A 19,897-nucleotide genomic window follows, 5' to 3' on the forward strand; every position below is an offset into this window, starting at 1 on the left:
TCTTCTCACACCCCCAAAGGTCAGGGATGGGGTCCATAGATGAACTTGAGCTGTAACAAAAAGCCTTGAGTTTTGCTGCTTGAGGGTGTTCTAACCTCCTGTTGTTGTTGTTTTAAAAAATGCAGAGTAGAGCCCTGTATCAAGGTTTTAACAACTGGTGGATCACAGGATCTTCCCTATACCAAGTCAGATTATTCTATTATAGTAAACATTTCTATGGTGCTTTCAAGTGTTTAATGCATTTTCTGTGCATTATGCTCCTTGCAGCAGCCCTGAAAGGCAAATCCGGAATATTATGTCCAAATATTAGAGATGTGGGGGATGATCAAGGCAAGTACTGATTAATTCTTTCTGCTTTGTGGAGAGGAACTCTGCACGTACCCAGAGATACCCAAACTCAAGTGAATTTCTACATGGTGGGAAGGAAATCTGCACGTCCTACAGATATGCAGGCTTGGGTGAATTTCTACATGGCTGGTAGGGAACTCTTCACATGCTCAAAGATGCTCTGGCCTAGTTGAATCTGTACCTGTGGAACTGAACTCTGCACATGCTCAGGTATATGGAGCCCTGTGCGAGGCAGTTTTGTTTAACTGCAGCATGTTTATTTCGCCTCCCTTTTGTCGAGTCGATTTAAAAACGCCACACCTGCCAGGATTATTGCTCCTGAACTGTTTCCGTGGCAACACCGGAGGTGAATGACGGAGAGGCGGCTGAAGTGTCACAGTCTGGAAAAAGAAGACGCATGCGCAAATGAACAGGCACGCGGGAAGGGAGACTCGCGAAGTTAGACCGTTCCCAAAGAGGTCATAGATTTAATGCCACTGTCGCAACACTTCCTGTTTCCGACAGAATGTGCGGGCAAGCAATGCAAATAAATAGAGGAGATAATACTGCTTCCCAGCCTGCATTTTAATAACACCTCGTGGAGAGTTTCTTAAGATTTGGACCTGGGTTCATATTATCCCTCACTAGGAGACCCTGAGTCAGCCAGTTTCTCAGCCAAAACACGGGAGGGGAAAGTTCTACCCATCTGGAAACTGGAATGAGAATGTCCAAGATGAAATAAGACTTATTTCATATTATTATTAAATAATAATAATAATATTAATTATTTTAATATTATTTTTAAAAGCGCTCGAATGAATACCGGAAACGATAAGCGTGCACAGCGAGCTCTTTTCTTTCTACCTCTAAGAGACTAGTTGCGTCATGCTTTCTCCTCCCAAGCCCTCCCTCCAGAAACGCGTCCGCGTAGGGGGCGTGGCCAAGGAAGAGTTGCGGTTTCCACCATAGAGAGAAAGCGGAAGCGGATCCGGTTTTTCTTCCTAGAGCGGGAGGGGGGAAGTGGAGGTCGGTTGTCCCGGCACCTGCTATTGCCAACCTACCTAGGTGAGTCTTACGGGGTCGGGGGGGGGAGGCTCCCCTTCCCTGATGCAGGGACACGTTTAAGCATTTGTTAATTATCATGGCATTCGCATCCCATCCTTCTCCCTCCCTCCCCTCTCTGCTTTATCTCCACAACAGCCCTGCGAGGTAGGTTAGGTGGGGGATATGGTTGGCAGGCCTAGTACGCCTCGTATGATATGAATAATATCTTCATATTCTTTCTGTCCCTGCTTTCCTAAAAGGAGCTTGGGGTAATATAGCCATTTCTTTCCTCTCCCCCCCCCCAACTCCATTTTATGCTCACAACCACCCTTTGAGGTAGGTTTAGGCTGAGAGAGACCATGGGTTTCATGGCTGAGTGGGAGATAGCTGGGGGTTTTTATTTAAAAAAAACAAAACCCTAAACTGCTCTTCATCCTGACAAATTGCAGAGGGCTGTATACAATAATTGGCAAAGTGGAGAATAGTAATAATAATAAGAATGCAATGTCACACCCTCCCTGTAGAAAAAAAACCCGAGAGGCTACAAATTATTATAGAACTGCTAAGCAGGCAACAGTCAGTTTGAAATGCCTGAGCAAACAATAATCATGTAAACAGGTGGCAAAAAGATTGTAGTGGTTATTCAAGTTGAACTTCCATATAAAGGCAGGGCACCACCACCCCAAAAAAAGTCTAAAACACAAGTATTCAGCCTCTTCCCCCCCACCACCACCACCATTCCTCGTTTTGATGCTCTGTCTGCTGTACCACATTGGCTTTTACTCACCCCAACCCTCATTTCAGGGTCTCCTTGAATGCTTTGTGCATTTGTGCATCTGTTTAATAAGCTGAACAAAGGAAATTGTCTTATACAAAGTCACACCCGTTGGTCCATCTAGGTAAGTATTGTCTACACTGGCAGGCAGCGGCTGTCCAGAGTTCAAGACAAGGAGTCTCCCAGCCCTACCTAGACATGCTATTGGAGATTGAACCTGGGATCTTATGCGTGCAAAGCAGATGCTCTCCCACTGAGTCACAGCCTTCCTAGGACTATACCACACACACATTCAAACTTATTATTGATGCACAGATGCTGCACTAAGACCAGATCCCAGCACAGGGCTGGATGATGTAAACTGCCTGAGTAGGAGAGAGGGAGCAGGGAAGGGGGCGGATCGTCTCTATCTTTGTGGCCTTGATTTTACCAAAAAAGGAGTATATTCGCACACATCTGCTTTTGAAACTTTTAAGGCTGCCTTAGGACACTGACAACAAGGGAGTGGCCTGTGAAATGAATGCCAAAATCAGCCTCTAAAACAGCCTTCCCCCAAAGTGATGCAGTCCGGATATTGCTGGACTCCAGCTCCCATCAGTCCTAGGCGCCATGGACTATGAAGTTCCAAACATCTGTACAGCACCAGGCTGAGGAAGGCTGTTCTAAGGCATCAAACCTCCTATTTGTCTTGCTGCTGCGTACCATGTGTCATGTTTTCCAAGGGCTTCAGTAATCCTTACGACAACTGGGCAAGAGATGTTAGTACAGTGGTACCTCTACTTACGAATTTAATGCGTTCCGAAAGCACATTTGTAAGTAGAAAAAAATTGTAAGTCGAATCCCATAGGAATACATTGGGAGAAAAAATTTGTAAGTAGAAGCAACTCTATCTAAAAATTTGTAAGTAGAAAAAATCCTATCTAAACCGCATCCAAGATGATGGACGGAGCTCTATTCGTAAGTAGAAAAATTCGTAAGTAGAGTTATTCGTAAGTAGAGGTACCACTGTATAGGTATTACAGGGTGGCAATGGGGGGAACCAAGAGAATAGTTGCTTGCCTAAGATCACCTTGTGAATCCACAGCAGTTCAACCAACCAAGATTTGAACCAGCTAGGGACTTCCTACTCACTCTCTCACCCACTAGACTACAGTAGCTTTCTAATGCAGTGATAGGCACCGTGGATCTTTGGGTCTTGTTGTACTTCAATTCCCATCAGCTTCAGCTAGCATGGCCAGTGATCAAGGATGATGGGAGTTGTAGTTTAGCACCATTTAGAAGACCACGGGTTCTACCCTCTTACTACAGTGTATTTAGATTTTAAATACAAGGGTGGACTAAAACAATTTAAATACAAGGGTGGGCAAAAAAATGAATTATTAGTTACATATAACTAAATATGAAAGGGACGCAGGTGATGCTGTGGTCTAAATCACTGAGCCAGGGCTTGCCAATCAGAAGGTCAGCAGTTCGAATCCCTGCAACAGGGTGAGCTCCTGTTGCTCAGTCCCAGCTCCTGCCAACCTAGCAGTTTGAAAGCACATCAAAGTGCAAGTAGATAAATAGGTACCTTCACTGGCGGGAAGGTAAACGGCGTTTCCGTGTGCTGCTCTGGTTTCGCCAGAAGTGGCTTAGTCATGCTGGCCACATGACCCAGAAAAACTGTCTGCGGACAAACGGGTCCCTCGACCAGTAAAGCAAGATGAGTGCCACAACCCCAGAGTCGTCCACGACTGGACTTAATTGTCAGGGGTCCTTTACCTTTAACTAAATATAGAGAAGGAAAAAAGTAGTTTCTCTTATCCCACTCCACCAGTTTGAGACCCAACAGTGCTGTGCTGATTTCAGTTAAAGGCCAACCTCTTGTATAATCCTTCCTTAGGTCCATCTTTCCTGCCATATGCACAATATCTAACTTATCTTCAATCTAGAGAAACTGTCATCCCCTAGTGCAAATTTCTATCTCACTGTGTCCAGAAATAAAGAACATTCTGGTGCAGTGACTTTTTGCTGCTACAACAGCATAGTTAAAAGATAACTAGGTGATATTAAAACAAAAAGTGTGGGCATCTGCTATTGGTATGTTAGCTTCACAGCAGCTATGCTCTGCATTTTTCCCCCCTCAGCATGTACAATGCTAAGGTGAAAATTATTTTTTAAAACTTTCATGACCAGATAAACCTAGAAATTAAGTTTTATTTGGAGCTGGAGTATCTTGTCTCACAGATCATAGAATTGTAGAGCTGGACAGAAGAACGCCTTTGTCTTGCAAGGTAGTAATGCTGTTCAGAACATCATATAGTTCTGCCCATATATGTTGGCCAAAGAAAAGAATGTATAAATCCCAAATGAAAACAGAATATATACTTTGGGCTGCCTGGCTGTTTTGTGGTGGGGACTTTCAGATTTTTATACAGCGCATAAAATTAACACGCCACACTTTTTCTTTTCTTCTTTTTTTAGTGCTATTGATTTATTTTTTCCTTTTGGAAAACCCACCTACTGACCAGAGCACTGTGTGACATCAGAACAAAGATCCTTCAGGTTTGTGGAAATAAGTTTACTGAGTGATATTCAGCTACTTCATAATCAAGGTGGACCTACTGAAACAATGGATTTGAGTTCAGTTGACACCACTGGTCTCAGTGGGTGTGGTCTGAGTATGATTGACATTGAATAACACCCCATACTTCCCACTTGCAGGGGTTGGCCAGGTTGGGCTCTGCCAAGGAGGGAGCCAAAATCATGCCTTTCAACTCTGGTTCTGAGTGGCTAGGAGGCTGCCCACCCATCTGTGCAGTCCTCCACTGCTCTGGATAGCCAGGCAAGGCATGCAGGCTGCTCTGGGCACTTCCGCTGAGGAATTTGGTTGCTGGTGTGGGCCACCACAGCAGGGGGCGCTCCCCAGTCGACCAGCTATTAGAATTGTGAGTGGGGTGCCCAGCAGAGCTTGGGGAGGAAAAGAAAGACAGGAAGAGCAGGCAAGAGTTGCAGGAGGAGGAAAAAGGAATGAAGGAGGCAGAAGGAAAAGCTGCATATGGAGAGAGGCAGGCAGGCAGATGGACAGATGGAGGAGACACAGGAGGAGGAGCAGAGCAGACCCAACCCTGATGACCACAGAGGAAGTCACTGGCAGAGAGTGAAATACGATGAAAAGCAAACTTTTTGAGTTTCTGGTCCATGCTGTTGCCTGGCTCAAAGGCAACCTCCTTCCCTAGGGTGCTGGGTGGTCAGCGATACAGCTGCTTGCCAAGGGCGCAAGGGAGCCTAGGTGTGCCTCTGCCCACTTGATACAAGTCTTCTTTCCCACCACCACCAGCATTGGTAGAGTTTGTGGAATTTGTTAGAGTGGTGAATGCTTAGAAGCTTATCAGGGTTGCTCACCGAGAAGACTAGTAATGGAAAGCAGGCATTCCCTGAATGACACATTGCCTACCATAATCAATATTTCCCCTGCTTCATAGCTGCAGGAGAGTGTTTGGTATGTTCAATTCCATGCTTGCAGATGACAGATCTGCAGGATCTACCTTGCATTTTACTAGAACTTTGGAGACCACTAACCAAACCAGCACCCCACCCCTTGAGGCGTGTGGAGCCAGATCCAACATAGTAGCTCAGGATGCAAGGCCAGTTATCTGCTGCACCCTATGTACAGCACATATATATGGTGACCTAATCTCTCCAAGGTGAAGAAGGGTATTTAAATATAATTCAAGAACAGTTCAAGGGTATAATTATGAGATAAAAGCTACTACAGCTGCAATAGTGCAGCTGGTTCCTATAGTTAGCCTCACTGAACTGTTTGAAACTTAATTCTAATTAAACATGGGATTGCACTGCAAGTAGCTGTTAGACTATTGCTGTTATAATGACCACTTTTTCCAATTAAGAGGTTGATATCTTTTATCACAGTTTAGCCAGAATGTATTTGTCAACAAGCCAGCATGAAAGGCTCTCTCTTTCCTCATCCTCCCTTTCACAGAGATGTTAGTATTTTATGCAGCTATGTCATCCTTATAGTAAACCAATTGAAATCAATCAACTTGACTCATTTTAGACCATTAATTTTGTTGGCTCTACCCTGAGTATGACTTTAGTCACATAAAGCCACTAGACTCCTGCACAGGAAATCTCATCCTACTTTATGCTATGTTATGAGTGTTTGTTCCTTATCACCAGTGGGAAAAAAATATAATGCTAAACTTCCTCTTCATTTAAGCACTTGAAAGCAACAGCTGCCTTCCTAAGATATGACACTGAAGCCAGAACATTTACAAGATTCTATTAGATTCCCTCAAGTATTTTTCAGGTAGACCAGGGGTAGTCAACCTTTTTATACCTACTGTCCACTAATGCATCTTTTTGATGGTAAAATTTCCTTACCGCCCACCAGTGCTCAATGGAAAGAGGATTCAGCTTGTGCCATAGAACCCCCTACCGCCCACCTAGAATCTTGATACACCCACTAGTAGGGTAGGGACCAGGTTGACAACCCCCGAGGTAGACACTTTTTCTGTTGAGCCTAGTGTTGTCTCCTCTGACTGGCAATAGCTCTTCATCATCTCAGGAGGCCACTGAGATGCAGGCCCACCACCTGCTACCTAACTGGAGGTGCTGGCTAGTATCCAGTTTAACACTAAGTAACCATCCCATCAGCACAGGGATTTACACTTGCACAATGATGCTTTGACACATACCAATCCCCACCATGCTCTGGGTGGGTTCTCCTAACACTCCAGAATAGATTTGGGGAGGATGCAGGGGAGAAAGAGGGGGCGGAGTCCTGTTGCAAGTGTTAAATCCTTGCACTGATGGGGATGGTTACTGTATGCTGCATTAGATACAAGCCACTGGAACTTGAACTCAAGCCATTGTACACACATGGAAAGCGTGTGCTGTGCTCATTGAGCTATGGTTCCTTGGGAGAAAGTCCTGTCATACTCAATGCAATTTACTCCTTAGTGTGTTGAGGATTGCAGCCGTAGCTGGTTACAAATTCAGATGGGGTATTTGTTTGTATACGTGTTTGACAAAAAGCATGTGTTTCTTCCCCACCTTCCCACCCACCCAGATCTCTCCTAGGAAACATGATTTCCGAAAGCGGCTCATTTGTGAAGGGCATGATGCTTGGAGGGATTTTCTGCGTCTTGGTCACGCTTCTAGGACACATTAAGATGGGCCACAGCACTACGTCTCACGAGCACCGCCATCTCCAGGCTCCCAAAAAGGAGGATGTTTTAAACCTCTCTGAGGATGAGCGCCTGGAATTGAGCCAGAGCATCCGTGTCTATTGCATCATCCTTGTCAAACCAAAAGATCTTGGGCACTGGGCAGCTGTTAAAGATACATGGAGCAAACACTGTGACAAGGCAGAATTCTACAGTTCCGAGAAGGTCAAAGTCTTTGACTCCATCGTGCTAAACACAGATGACATGTGGTCAATGATGAGAAAAGCATACAAATTTGCATATGAAAACTACAAAGATGACTTCAACTGGTTCTTCCTGGCCCATCCTACCACATTCGCTGTTATTGAAAACCTAAAATATTTCTTGCTGAAACAAGACTCTTCCCAGCCGTTCTACACGGGCAGAACAGAGACATCTGGAGACTTGCAGTATGTGAACGGGGATGGAGGAATCGTCTTAAGCATAGAGTCACTAAGGCGGCTTTACAAAGTTTTTGAGGATCCGGACAAGTGTCCTGAACAAGGTGGCATGATTTGGAAGCTCTCTGATGATAAGCAACTAGCTGTCTGCTTGAAGTACACTGGGGTACACGCTGAGAATGCAGAAGACTCTGAAAAGAAGGACATCTTCAACACCAAGTCAGTTGGCTCTCTCATTAAAGAGGCCATGTCGATTCACCCAGATGAGGTGGTGGAAGGCTGTTGTTCAGATATGGCTATCACCTTCAGTGGATTAGCTCCTAATCACATGCACGTTATGATGTATGGAGTTTACAGGCTCAGAGCATATGGGCATAATTTTAACGATGCCTTGGTTTTCTTGCCTCCCCCAGGCTCTGATAATGATTAAGACTTGTTCCTCAGGAGATGGTATGTGAAGGGTGTAAAATGTGTAGTCTTAATGTACTGTATAGTATCCTTCAGCAAACAGCATGTACATAAAGTGATCCAAATTTTGTATTTGAAGGTAATGATGTAACTACATGTTTTGCACAACCTGGTTTTATAATCTTTACAAGTGGGGAAAGGGGTGGGGGGCTTAAAAGCAACTCTTCTAGAAATTTGAGTTGTCTTCTGAAAAATGGTTAACAAAAATCTGTAGTGGGTATATATTTAAAATGAAAAATCATCCTCAGTCTACTGTAAATTAAATCTATTTTTGCAGTTTTGGGGTTTGTGTGTGTTCCATCCTTTCATAGTGGCAGCTTTTCATGCTCGAAGGGGATGGAAAAATACAAATAATGCCTTTAAAACAGCCTTCAGTTATTTCCTTTTGACTTGGTGGGATGGGAGGTGAGCTCAACCTCATTGTTCATTTTTAAATAAAACATTTCTCTTGTCATTCATGTAAAAATGTGGTTAAGTACGTACTCCATTAGGCACCCTGAGGCTACTACTCCCCATCCATACACCAGTTCTTACTGCTAGACCCCCTTCAGAGTACCCGGTATATGTGGCAATGCAGATAGATGCACGGAGGGGGCAGCGGGTAATGAACACTTTAGGTTAGGAGTGTGGCGAAACCCCATGTGTAGGAGTCAAATTTGGTCCTCTAGCCTACTCTTCTCAGGCCACAACTCACTTGATCCATCCTTTGAGTATTCTTTCGTAAGTGGGATGCATCCTTGGAACTGTAACAGCTTATTTGCCTGGATGGAGGTGGGCACGGTCAACATCTCTGGCTTGTGTGTGGCTGGAATGTAACCTACTGAATAGCCATCTATTGCTCTGCCCACTTTTACTTCTGGCCTCACAGGTTGCTGATAAAAGGAATGAAGCTCATGGGCTTTAAAAGTTTATCCACTGCAGTTTTGTGTTTCCAAGGACTGCTGCATGCCTAGTAGACCATTCTTTTTCCTTTTAAGCAACAGGCCTAGGGTATCCAGAGCTCCAGGTCCACTAGTGCAAGATACTTCTGCTTGTGGATCAGAATTTTCCCCTCCTTTCCTCCCCCCTGCAGGGCTGGGGAACCCTCTGGAGCAGATTTTTGTGGCACATAGGGAAAGGAGAGAGAGAAGGCCCATTGCATGAGCAGAGTTCTGATCATGGAGCACTGGATGCAACTTGCAGTTACCATCATTGCTTCTGAAGCTTTTCAGTTTCCAAATAAATTAGACCTCTGGAGTAACTGCTGCCTCATAGAAGTCACTCTGAAGTTATGGGTGTGTGTTTTGTTGTGGTTCGCAGCTTGTTTTTTTAAAATTGTCATTGTTTTTAAACTGCTTTCACCCTAAATGGTCACAATAATAAATAAAAATACTGATTTGTGTTTTTAAAAGTACTAATAAGGCAAGTTCAATAAGGTGTAGTACAACTTACTTGAAATGCCTGCTGAAATAGAAAGGGTTCTGGCAAGCAGCTGAAATTTAACAGGGAGGGAACCTGTCTGGTCTCAGGCAGGAGGGAGTTGGGCAGAATCAGAATCACACCACTCAATGTATGGACCCTAGGGGATAAGCCACTAACAGAGCCCCCCTCAAATATCTGAATGACATGGCAGGGATATAAGGAATCAGCCAGTACTTCAGGTAACCAGGCTTTGCAAATTAATAGAAGAACCTTGAACTTGCCTCAAAATATGGGCAAGCAGGGCAAGCTTTTAAGCACCAGGGTTATATTCAGGCATTGTGGGCTGCACATTCACAACTCATTTTGTACATACTCTGGTTATTTGCAGTAGTCATTTATTACACTAGCTATTACTGAAGCACATATAAACTTGGTTTGACAATTTCATGGATGTATGCACCACAGTTCATGAGAGTTAAAACGCCAAAGGACAGGTGTAAAGAAAACCATCTCAGCTGATGATATTTCAGCATTCACTTGATTTATTTAGCATCACCATAAAACAAAGTTTACATATAGCCACATATTTTAAACAGAAGAATTAAAAACATGCCAAGCTGACAGGGAATGGATTCTTCCTGCTGCTTCACTTATACGTCTTCATATGCCAGAGACCATCATTTAAATAGTGGATATTCTCAATGCCAATTCCTTTGTTGACCTTCTCACTGTAGTGGAAAGGAGGGGGAAAGAACAGCAAACATTTATTTCCAGATTTCCAGGATAGGTACATCCATAATAGTTTATAGGGAAGGATAGTTGATGAGAGGGAAGCAGGGGAGTTAATTTGATCACCATCATACATCAGATTACAGTATTTATGTAAATAATCTAATGTGCACCCTAATTTTCGTGGTGTGATTTGGCCAAAAAAAGGTGTGCATTACATTTGAGTAAATACAGTAATTTAAAACTGTCCTATAATAAAACAGATTACTAGGTCCATCTTGTCAATGCTGTGTTATACTGAACTACATACTTGTACACCCTCCAAAATTTGTGGACATGACTAACCTAAGTCCAATAGGCATACTATAACTTAGCTAGCTAAAGCACAGTGACTGACATGGCTCTTAGGCAAATATTTTCTTCCAGCACTATTTCAGATCCTTTTAACAAGATCCTGGGCCCTTCTGCGTAAGAAGCTTAACCACTAAGCTACAGCCCTTCTGATTAAATAATATGGAGTACTGCCGCTTATTAACACATGCAATTGGAAGACGACTTGGTGGAACATCTACTGCTGATCTGGAAGGTAATTCATTTTGCAAATTGCCTGGGCAAGGGCCTCCAGTTACTGATCTGTGCAAAACCAACATGGTGTGCTGATTACTGCCAATATTAAGTCCTAGGAGGCCCAGGTTCAAAGCCCCACCAGCCATAAAGTTCACCAGGTAACACTGCCATCTCAGCCCAACGCACCTCATTAGGTTGCTGAGAGTGGGGGAAATAGAGGGGTGGGGAAGAGAACTATGTACATCACCTTGAGTTCATTGGAGGGGATATACATGGCACAATCTCTTGTAATAATAAAAGATTTTCTGAACTCTATAGCCAGCCACAAAAGATCTATCCATCATCATATTTCTTCAAGGGCTCAGAGAATGCTAGCAGTAAAAGTGCAATAGAATGTTATTAAGGCATATACTTTAAAATCCTGGCTGAGGAAATTTATAGCTGAGGACATTTCATTTTTGTGGGAAATCTCAAAACTCATAGTTAAGCCCACATTCCATGTCTGGATCTTAGTTTTGAATATATGCATCTTCTAGGAAACAGATTGCAAATATACATTTGATCTAAGAGGTTCATTTCACTATTTAGTTGCCACTTAAAGAAAAAAAGGGGAGAGGAAGGACAGTTACAACCAATGAAAAGTGAATAATTTATGGGTTTTCCGAACAATTATGTAAATGGAGAAAAACCTAGTCTTCCTTTGGGGGTGGGGAGCTTTCAACCTAGAGCAGAAAATAAATTTACAGTACTCCTATTACTGATATGCAGTTGAATTACACCCATAAGGAACTACTGCTCTGTTTTAGAGATGCAGCAATATATAATAAAATATTCCAATGAAACCTATAATTCTGCTAGACTTGGAAATCCATGCAATAACAATACAGGCAGGCCCCATTTGCATGGGGGTTACATTCTGTGGTAGCATACACGTCAGTGAAATCGTGTATAACAAACCCACTGAAAAAGCCAGCAAATTCCCTGTTCTGCCCTGCCCTTTTAGTGATGTTTCAGTGACAGCTTTATGATGTTTCTGGGACACTTCCAGGTTTGGTGTGATATGCGTAAAACAGTCACACACATACAGAACACACGTAAATAGAGGGTTCCCTGTATGCTTCAGTTTTGGTTAGGTTTGGTTTGGTTTGGTCTGAAGTTGCTTCGTGTTGCCTTGGGCAAGATAAAGTGACATCATCATCTTCATCCTAAATTAGTAATTTTTCTTTTTTGAAGTCCAACATCCTATCAGATGAGACTTGTATTAATTATGACACTAATGCATGCTTCTTTCCAATACTTTTGGAAATAGAAGAACAAATTTAAAGTGAAATACTGGAGGTGATGGGAAAAGCCTTGTCATTCCGTAATGGAACAGGACAATGCAAGTTTGTATTTAAGCACCTGGTAGTCATGTGTGACATGGAATTGCATGCAAGCAAGTGGGCTGGCAGAGAGAGAACATTCCAACGCTCTTCTGCACCTAGAAGAGAAACCAAACAGGTTGCCCAAGAAGAGACATCTCCTCCTCTGCACCCAAATGCAGAAATGGGAGTGGGCATACAGGAACTCTTGGTGCCAGCTGTACAGCTTAGCAACTTTTGTGGGCTTATTTACAAGGCTGGGCCAACACAATCATGAAAGATCATCAGACAATATGAGATATCCACAGAGATGTGAAAAACAGTGAAAGACCTATTTGAAGGTAGATACAAAGAAGCCCAAGCTGTGGATCACACAGCATCAGCTCCTCAAGGGATCATCAACAGCCTGAGAGAATTTCATTCTACATTTTGGACCATTTGCTTTAGTATTTGAGAACTATAAGCCATCTTTGGTATATTGGCAGAAAGCATATTTATTTTTTACCTACTGCTACTATTACTGCTACATTTCCATGTTACTGTGGCAGCTGGATGAGTTAGGTCTGAGTTAAAAGAAGTCTGAAATTTTCAAGCCCTTCATGTTGGCCTGAGCTACTCCACTCTAAAACAGGCAATTCAGGTACATTATTTTTCTTAGAAAATTAACTCACATATCCTCTGCTGACATCTTCATGACTCCAACACACAGGGCATGTTGCTTTCCTTCGGCCATTATTGCCTATAATCATCAGCTAAGGAAAACATCTGATATGTAGTATTGAAAAAGACAACAAGAACAGCAGCAGAAAGACTAACAAGGGAAACACTATTTCAAAATGGTCACAAGAATAGTGTGCTGAAGCAACTAACCTTTCCCTGTAACTATGGAACATTTAGGTTTATAGTATATCTAGAGGCATTGAAAAATACAAGACTCTCAGTCCCTAAAACCTCAACCCTTTCACATCCAAGAGACCAATTATGTCCACCCAATTTACTTGTTTTATTTTTAATCACACTTTTCAGACATAAATATTGTCTCACAAAGCAACTCACATCAAACTAAGTAGCCAGCTAACAAACTAAGACAAAGCATGCAAGAGAAAGGTAGAGGAAGGAGATCACCCAATCCAGCCCCTGGACCCTCTACAATCATCCAATAGTTTGCTGTCCCCCCAAGTTGTGCCAACATTTATGTGGAAAGATCACCACACTGAACTATAAAACCTAAACATTTAATGCAAATTTTAAAAACCCGAACCCTTTATGTTCAGTACAGCTTGCCCTGTCAAGATGCTACAGTGAAAAAGAAATAATGAGCAACACAGGGAAGCTATCCAAGGATACCACGATTGTATCAGCAGCAGCAGGATAAAGTTTAGCTCCTGGAGACGTCAGACCAGGGCACATGATATTTGCTCCACTAAGTACAAATTTAATGGCTCCTTTGTCAACTTGTTGATGTGGTAGAATGAATGGATCTGAGAAGGGGCAGGGGGAAATTAGAATAGATACAACACTGACTGTTATCTGAACATTTAATACATTCATCATTTAGATTATACAAACAAGTGTGTACTATAAAGATACATGAAGTTGTATTGATAGAAAAATGGTGTCACCAGCAAAATATTCCACCACAGTGATCTTATACTGGGTAGGTTTTAGGTATTTATAATCTTAATACATATTGATGAAATTTAAATCCATTTATTCAAACATTTATTTCAATTAGGTTACTTTCAAAGCAGCTTGCATGATCGTTCATGTTAATTCTGTAAACAAATTACGAAATAAACTATGACACTGAGAAAAAGAAGCCACGAAACTGAAAAAAGCAGTCATAAAAAGCCTTCAGCAGAAAAGGAACAATTCATGCACAACTCTGCTGGCTACCAGTTTGTTCCGTGCCCAATTCAAAGTGCTTGTTTTGACCTATAAAGCAACATCTCAGGACCACAATACCTCAAGGATTGCCTCATTCCATATGAACCAACCCAGACCCAGCAATCATAATCTGAGGCCCTTCTTTGTGTGCCTCCTCCACAAGAGGTCCGGAGAGTGGTAACCTGAGAATGGGCCTTTTTTGTGATGGCTCCCCACTTGTGGAATGCTCTTCCCAGGGAGGATTGCCTGGTGCCTTTGTTACATAGCTTTAGGCTCCAGGAACAACATTCCTCTTCAACCAGGCCTTTGGCTAATTAAACAACTTATGGCCTTTTAAACTGGCGGTTATAATATTTGTTTGTTACTAAGTTATGTATTTTTGTGTTCTATATTGTAAACCGCCTGGTGATCCTCAGATGAAGGCTGGTATAGAAATGTAATAAATAATATAACAATAGTAAGCACTGCAGACCCTCACTGTTCAAAACCAGCAATTAAAGCAGGCAATGACCATTTTGCATGGGGGTTACATTCCTGACCCCCACAAATGTCAGTGGAGTGAGCATAAGCCCTCTCCGCCCCCACCCTCTTTTCTGGCCACTTCCGGGTTGTGGCAATTGCACACATATTGAACAGGTCATTGCCTGTAGTAATTCTCTTTTTTTATCCACCTCCATGTTCCTTTACACTCTCTAATTGTAGTAGCTAACCTTCTATTCCCCTCAACTTAGTGAATGCACTGGAGGAAGATAACTGAACCAAAAAGGCAAGCCTCATAAAGTATAAGTTAGAGGCAAGCAAAAGGGAAGTATAAATATGGAATGGAATGGGCAGGCAGCTGTTGCACACTAAACAAAATAAAGGACATAATCAGAAGAACACATTTTCTTTAAAAGAAACATCAGTGGTATATGAAAATACCCATAATGCGCAATACAGCAACTGAAAAAACTGGAGAATGTACAACTTAATACAGATACAAAGCAGTGAGCAAGTAGGCTTTTCACTTCTCACTTGTAGTTATGAAGCCACCTATTTACACATATCAGAGTGCAGAAAAAATTGCACGCTTTAATAGTTATGACAACCCCACTGCTGCACTCTTTCAACTGCAACCCAACATGTCTTCTCCAACACACTTACATTTATGAAGTAATCTGAGTGTGGGGTAAAATGGTCCTTCCCTTTGCCTGAAGAACAACAATTCTCCATTTACTGTGAGGATTTCTATATGTTCATGACTGGAAGATACAAAGTTTATGAGAAATTTCACAGTTCTGAGCAATAAGGAAGTGAATATTTCAGACTGTGCATGCCTACAATATTTCATGTATTCATCAAAACCAAATGGTTTAACTCTTTCAATATTTACATCCACTCATCTAAATAAAAACCATGACAGATTCAAGGATTACTGGATATTATTACCCGCAAACATGAATAGACCAATATTACTTAGGAAACATGTCTCGGCTACTCTTTGGAAGAATTTACTGGACATTTCTGAATATAAGAGAACATCTTCTTTTACTGAAAATAAGAGCACATATTCTTCTGCTCCGGAGAGTCAAAAATTGGCAAACGACCTGAATCAGTTTTATAGCAAAGTCAAGCATTATCAACTAGAGCAATTCACTCAGCGCCAGAGGCACCAACAACCACCTCAACCTGTTCTGAAGTCACTACAGGGACAGAAGGCAAAAGCTCCAGGCGCAGTCGGAGTGGCTCCTCTTTGCTTGAAATAGTGTTCTGCACACTCCGATCCTCACACAGATATTTAACAGATATTTTGTATAAAGTATGTTTACATTGTAAAATTAGCCAAAGCAAATTCCAAGTATGTAAGTACTTGGCGAATAAATTACTATTCTATTCTATTCTACTCAGGAAACAGTGTGAAAGGAAATACTCACCAACGTACTATCTTCACAGGGTCTTTCTTTGGCATAATTTGGTTTAGCCATGGTTCGATCCCAGGAAACTGGTCTATCAGCTGGTTCTTAATGCCTTTAATAACAGACGTTTTCAGTTGGATGCAGTTGGACACATTCTCCTTTTCATCAAATCTGCCAAAGGGAACAAGATTTTCAGAGGAGACTTCCCAATGCACACAGATATTGCTCAGGGCAATAAAAAAAACCCACATAAAACATTAAGTCACACCCGAGGGTGCAAATGCAGAGTCGATGGTTTTAAGCAACGAGTCCATTTGATTCTGGCAGGTCGCACTCCTGAGTATGCCTTATTTAAAGTCATCAGCAGTAAAAATAAAAAATAAGAAGGACATGAAATCCTAGGCACATTTTCTTTGAGGAGAACGGTGAGGGAGGACCTCAATTCTGAACAAACATGCCCAGGATCCCACTGTCAACAGCCAGAAAGCCCCAGGCTGTGAGGCCTTCGGGGATCAGAATCCTGCCGCCGCCCCTTACTCACTTTTTGAACATCTTGGCGGGGTTCCCGCGAGAGCACTAAGAATCGAGGGACTGGAAGGCCAGCGACTGACAGCAGCAGCAGCTCCCACGCAGGCCCCGCTCTCACTCTCGAACCCGCGCAAGCACGAGGCCTCTCGCGGATCTTCCTTTATCTCCAGCGCCAGCCGCAAAGGAAACCCGCGCAGTTTTACGGCCTCCTCGCGTCGCGGAGGACAGCTCCTTCCGCGGGGCCCTTTTCCGAGAGAACGCAGCAGCAACCGGAAAGCAAAGTAAAATGTAGAACTACAACTCCCAGAAAGCCAGGCGGTAGCTTGCTTTTTTGGCCTTCCGGACTTTGGCGCTCCCGTTGCTATGGAGACCAGTCATCCACAGTTTAGCTTGCCCTTTTGTTTTTTGTGGCTGGAGATGAAAGCTGCAGGTCTAACCCCACTTACCTGGGGAGTGCAGCCCCACTGAATTCAAGCAGAACTTACCGTACTTCTGAGTAGGCATTGTTCAGGTTGCAACCAAAGCACCTGTCAAACACACCTATACGTGTGTGTGTGTGTGTGTGTGTGTGTGTGTGTGTGTGTGTACATTCATTATATATTCATATACCTGTAAATAATCCACTGTATGTATCATTAAGTGCTTTTGAATAGTTGGTTTTTTAAAAAAAAATATAGAATCACACCCTTGCCTCCTTGCTTAATGGTCATATCTTTATGGTCGTCCCACACAGGTTCAACATTTGATCAGAACTGTTGCTTCAACCAAATTATTATACTTATGCTAGTATTTTTGTCACTTGGTATTTCAAGTTACTTTGAAATGCTGATTTGCATTACCAAACTGATGCAGGCTAGAGTTTCAAACTGAATTGCCACCAAAATCAAAAGGGCCTCCCATATAAATGCTTATTCTGTGAATAGCCCTGAGACTCCAGGTACAGGATAGGGCAGGGGTAGGCAACCTAAGGCCTGTGGGCCGGATGCGACACAATCACCTTCTAAATCCGGCCCGCAGACAGTCCAGGAATCAGCATGTTTTTACATGAGTAGAATGTGTCCTTTCATTTAAAATGCATCTCTGGGTTATTTCTGGGGCATAGGAATTCATTCATTGCCCCCCCCCCAAAAAAATATAGTCCAGCCCACCACATGGTCTGAGGGGACAGTGGACCGGCCCACGGCTGAAAAAAGTTGATGACCCCTGGTATAGGGTTGTACAGTACAGTATATGATATAACAGTATGACACCAGATGGCGCTGTGGAGTCCCGACTTTCCCTACCAAATTTCCCTGTACAAGTTTACAACACGTTTAACTGATCCAGCCCATTATGTCTGTGCTGTGATATATATATATAAAACACTGGAGAGTGGCAACACTCCCAAGGGAGGCTTGCCTGGCACCTTTATTACGTATTTTTAGGCACCAGGTGAAAATATTCCTTTTCAACCAGGCTTTGCGCTGATTAACATCTTATACCTCTTTTTAATGTTTGTGTGAGGGGGTTATTGTTTTGGTTTTGTTTTGCTTTGCTTTTGTTTTAGTTATGTATTTTTTGTTTTTATCTTGTTTTTTTAATGTTGTGAACTGCTCTGAGATCTACGGGCGAAGGGTGGAATACAAATTAAATAAATAAATAAATAAATAACCATTATTACAGTTGTATTGTACTGTTCCTACATGGAATTCATGTGATGTGCCATGCACAGGGACTGATCTGATTCAGATCTGGACTATGTACACATTACCAGCTTGAAATGCAGCAAGCTTGTTTTCTCAATTCGGATTGAAGCTGTTTTAGGGGGGAATGCATCAAAACACAGTATATCATAAGAAATGTCAGAATTGATACAAGATCGATTTCTGGAAAATAAATTGCCAGCAAGGTAGGAGTTTGGGTCCTCTATCCTGGGCATGTTTCTTCCAATACCTGTGTTTGGGCCAATACAATGAATCTTACCTTCCCCATGGAGCAAATCTATATTATTATTATTATTATTATTATTATTATTATTATTATTAGGACAGGTGACAAAGGCAGGTGTCTTATGGCTCAAAAACTTCCTGCCCCTTCCTTTCAGGTTGCCTTTTCCAGACTGCAGTTCCCTTTCATTAGAAAGTACAGGGAATGGATATCTAACTTTTCATCAGAGGGTGATTATTTTGACAACCTTCTAATTCAAATAACAGCACTCTGTCAGCAAACATATGTTAGAGATCAAAATTTATCTCATACATCAGGATCCTGAAAGCTTCATTTGATACTGCCTCTCTGGTTACAATTAGGCAGGCATTTATGATGTAAACAATTTCCTAAATCCAAGGAAGTCCCAAAAATGGCTTGAATTTCTGCTTGAAGTTCATATTTTGTTTTCATTATTCTGCTGGATTTCTTCACTGTCCAGTTATGAAGGACAATCTGTCTGAAGGCCAGGCCTCTTCCTAGAAGAATCATCATTGGAATTTGGACTTTCCCTCTCATACCTTTCCAAGCATGTTTGTTAATCAATTGTTCGCTGCCTTTTCCTTCCTTTCTGTAGGGCAGGAAATGTGGAGAGCTGACCTGAAACCTACCAAATTCCATCAAAAGATACCAGATTGGGTCTTGAACAAATTGGATTAGGTGGAGGGCCAATATAATTTATTTGGAAGGTAGCAATTGAGTTGTCAGCATTCTCATCCACTATCAGTAGCCTTGGATCTGAAGGGTTTAGATTAAGAATTGAGAAGAACTCATCTAAACCCATCTCTTGATATTGGTGCAAAGGCAGGTTTCTGAATTCAAGTTCCTATCTTTATAGATGTCATTTAATTATTTAGTTACATAATCTGAAAGGGACTTAGCAAAATCAGAGCTATCCCCATCTTGATGTACCTTCAAACCATCACTTCAGTTTCTTTGCTGGTAGGTATTTTCTGCAGGGCTAGTCAGAATTCCTGTCTCCACTAACCTGACCAGTGTACCAATTAAGGCACACAAAAGATTTCCCTCCACATTTGTTTAGACAATAAACGTTGTTCACATAAAAGTTCCCATGGTGAGGGAATTTTCTGTTGTGGCTGAGCCTACTATGCAAATATAGTTATTCTGCATTGTTGAGATTTCATACCATGAAGGAAGTTGAGGTTGCCTATGAGCATATGTATCAAGTCCAGATCAATTGACCAGTTCACTAAGATTTCATTAGAAGAACATGTAGCAAAACCTCTTACTTGGGATAATTTTTAAAAATGTAGTATAGACACCAACAATTGGGAAACACTTGCCTACGAGCGCTCCAATTGGGGAACAGCCTTTACCAAAG

General features: G+C 42.2%; 2 protein-coding genes across 3 annotated transcripts; one reads left to right on the forward strand and one right to left on the reverse strand.

Moving 5' to 3' along the window:
• Positions 1 to 1,299: 1,299 nt before the first annotated feature.
• On the forward strand, positions 1,300 to 8,676 carry C1GALT1C1 (C1GALT1 specific chaperone 1). Of its 2 annotated transcripts, XM_035113776.2 has the most exons (4): positions 1,300 to 1,392; positions 2,176 to 2,270; positions 4,610 to 4,690; positions 7,218 to 8,676. In XM_035113776.2, exon 4 carries the CDS (start codon positions 7,234 to 7,236, stop codon positions 8,182 to 8,184), a length of 951 nt encoding a protein of 316 aa, XP_034969667.1. In that variant the 5' UTR covers positions 1,300 to 1,392; positions 2,176 to 2,270; positions 4,610 to 4,690; positions 7,218 to 7,233; the 3' UTR covers positions 8,185 to 8,676. The 2 variants fall into 2 exon arrangements, with proteins under 2 accessions (XP_034969667.1, XP_034969666.1); XM_035113775.2 differs by lacking the exon at positions 2,176 to 2,270.
• Positions 8,677 to 10,142: 1,466 nt separating this feature from the next.
• MCTS1 (MCTS1 re-initiation and release factor) lies at positions 10,143 to 16,869 on the reverse strand. Its single transcript, XM_035113777.2, has 6 exons — positions 16,604 to 16,869; positions 16,081 to 16,233; positions 15,311 to 15,408; positions 13,628 to 13,761; positions 12,952 to 13,019; positions 10,143 to 10,351 (listed from the first exon to the last, which is right to left on the reverse strand). The coding sequence occupies exons 1-6, from the start codon at positions 16,612 to 16,614 to the stop codon at positions 10,270 to 10,272; spliced, it is 546 nt and encodes a 181-aa protein (XP_034969668.1). The 5' UTR covers positions 16,615 to 16,869; the 3' UTR covers positions 10,143 to 10,269.
• Positions 16,870 to 19,897: the final 3,028 nt, after the last annotated feature.

The sequence above is a fragment of the Zootoca vivipara genome, chromosome Z, assembly GCF_963506605.1.
Source record: "Zootoca vivipara chromosome Z, rZooViv1.1, whole genome shotgun sequence".
Lineage (NCBI taxonomy): Eukaryota > Metazoa > Chordata > Lepidosauria > Squamata > Lacertidae > Zootoca > Zootoca vivipara.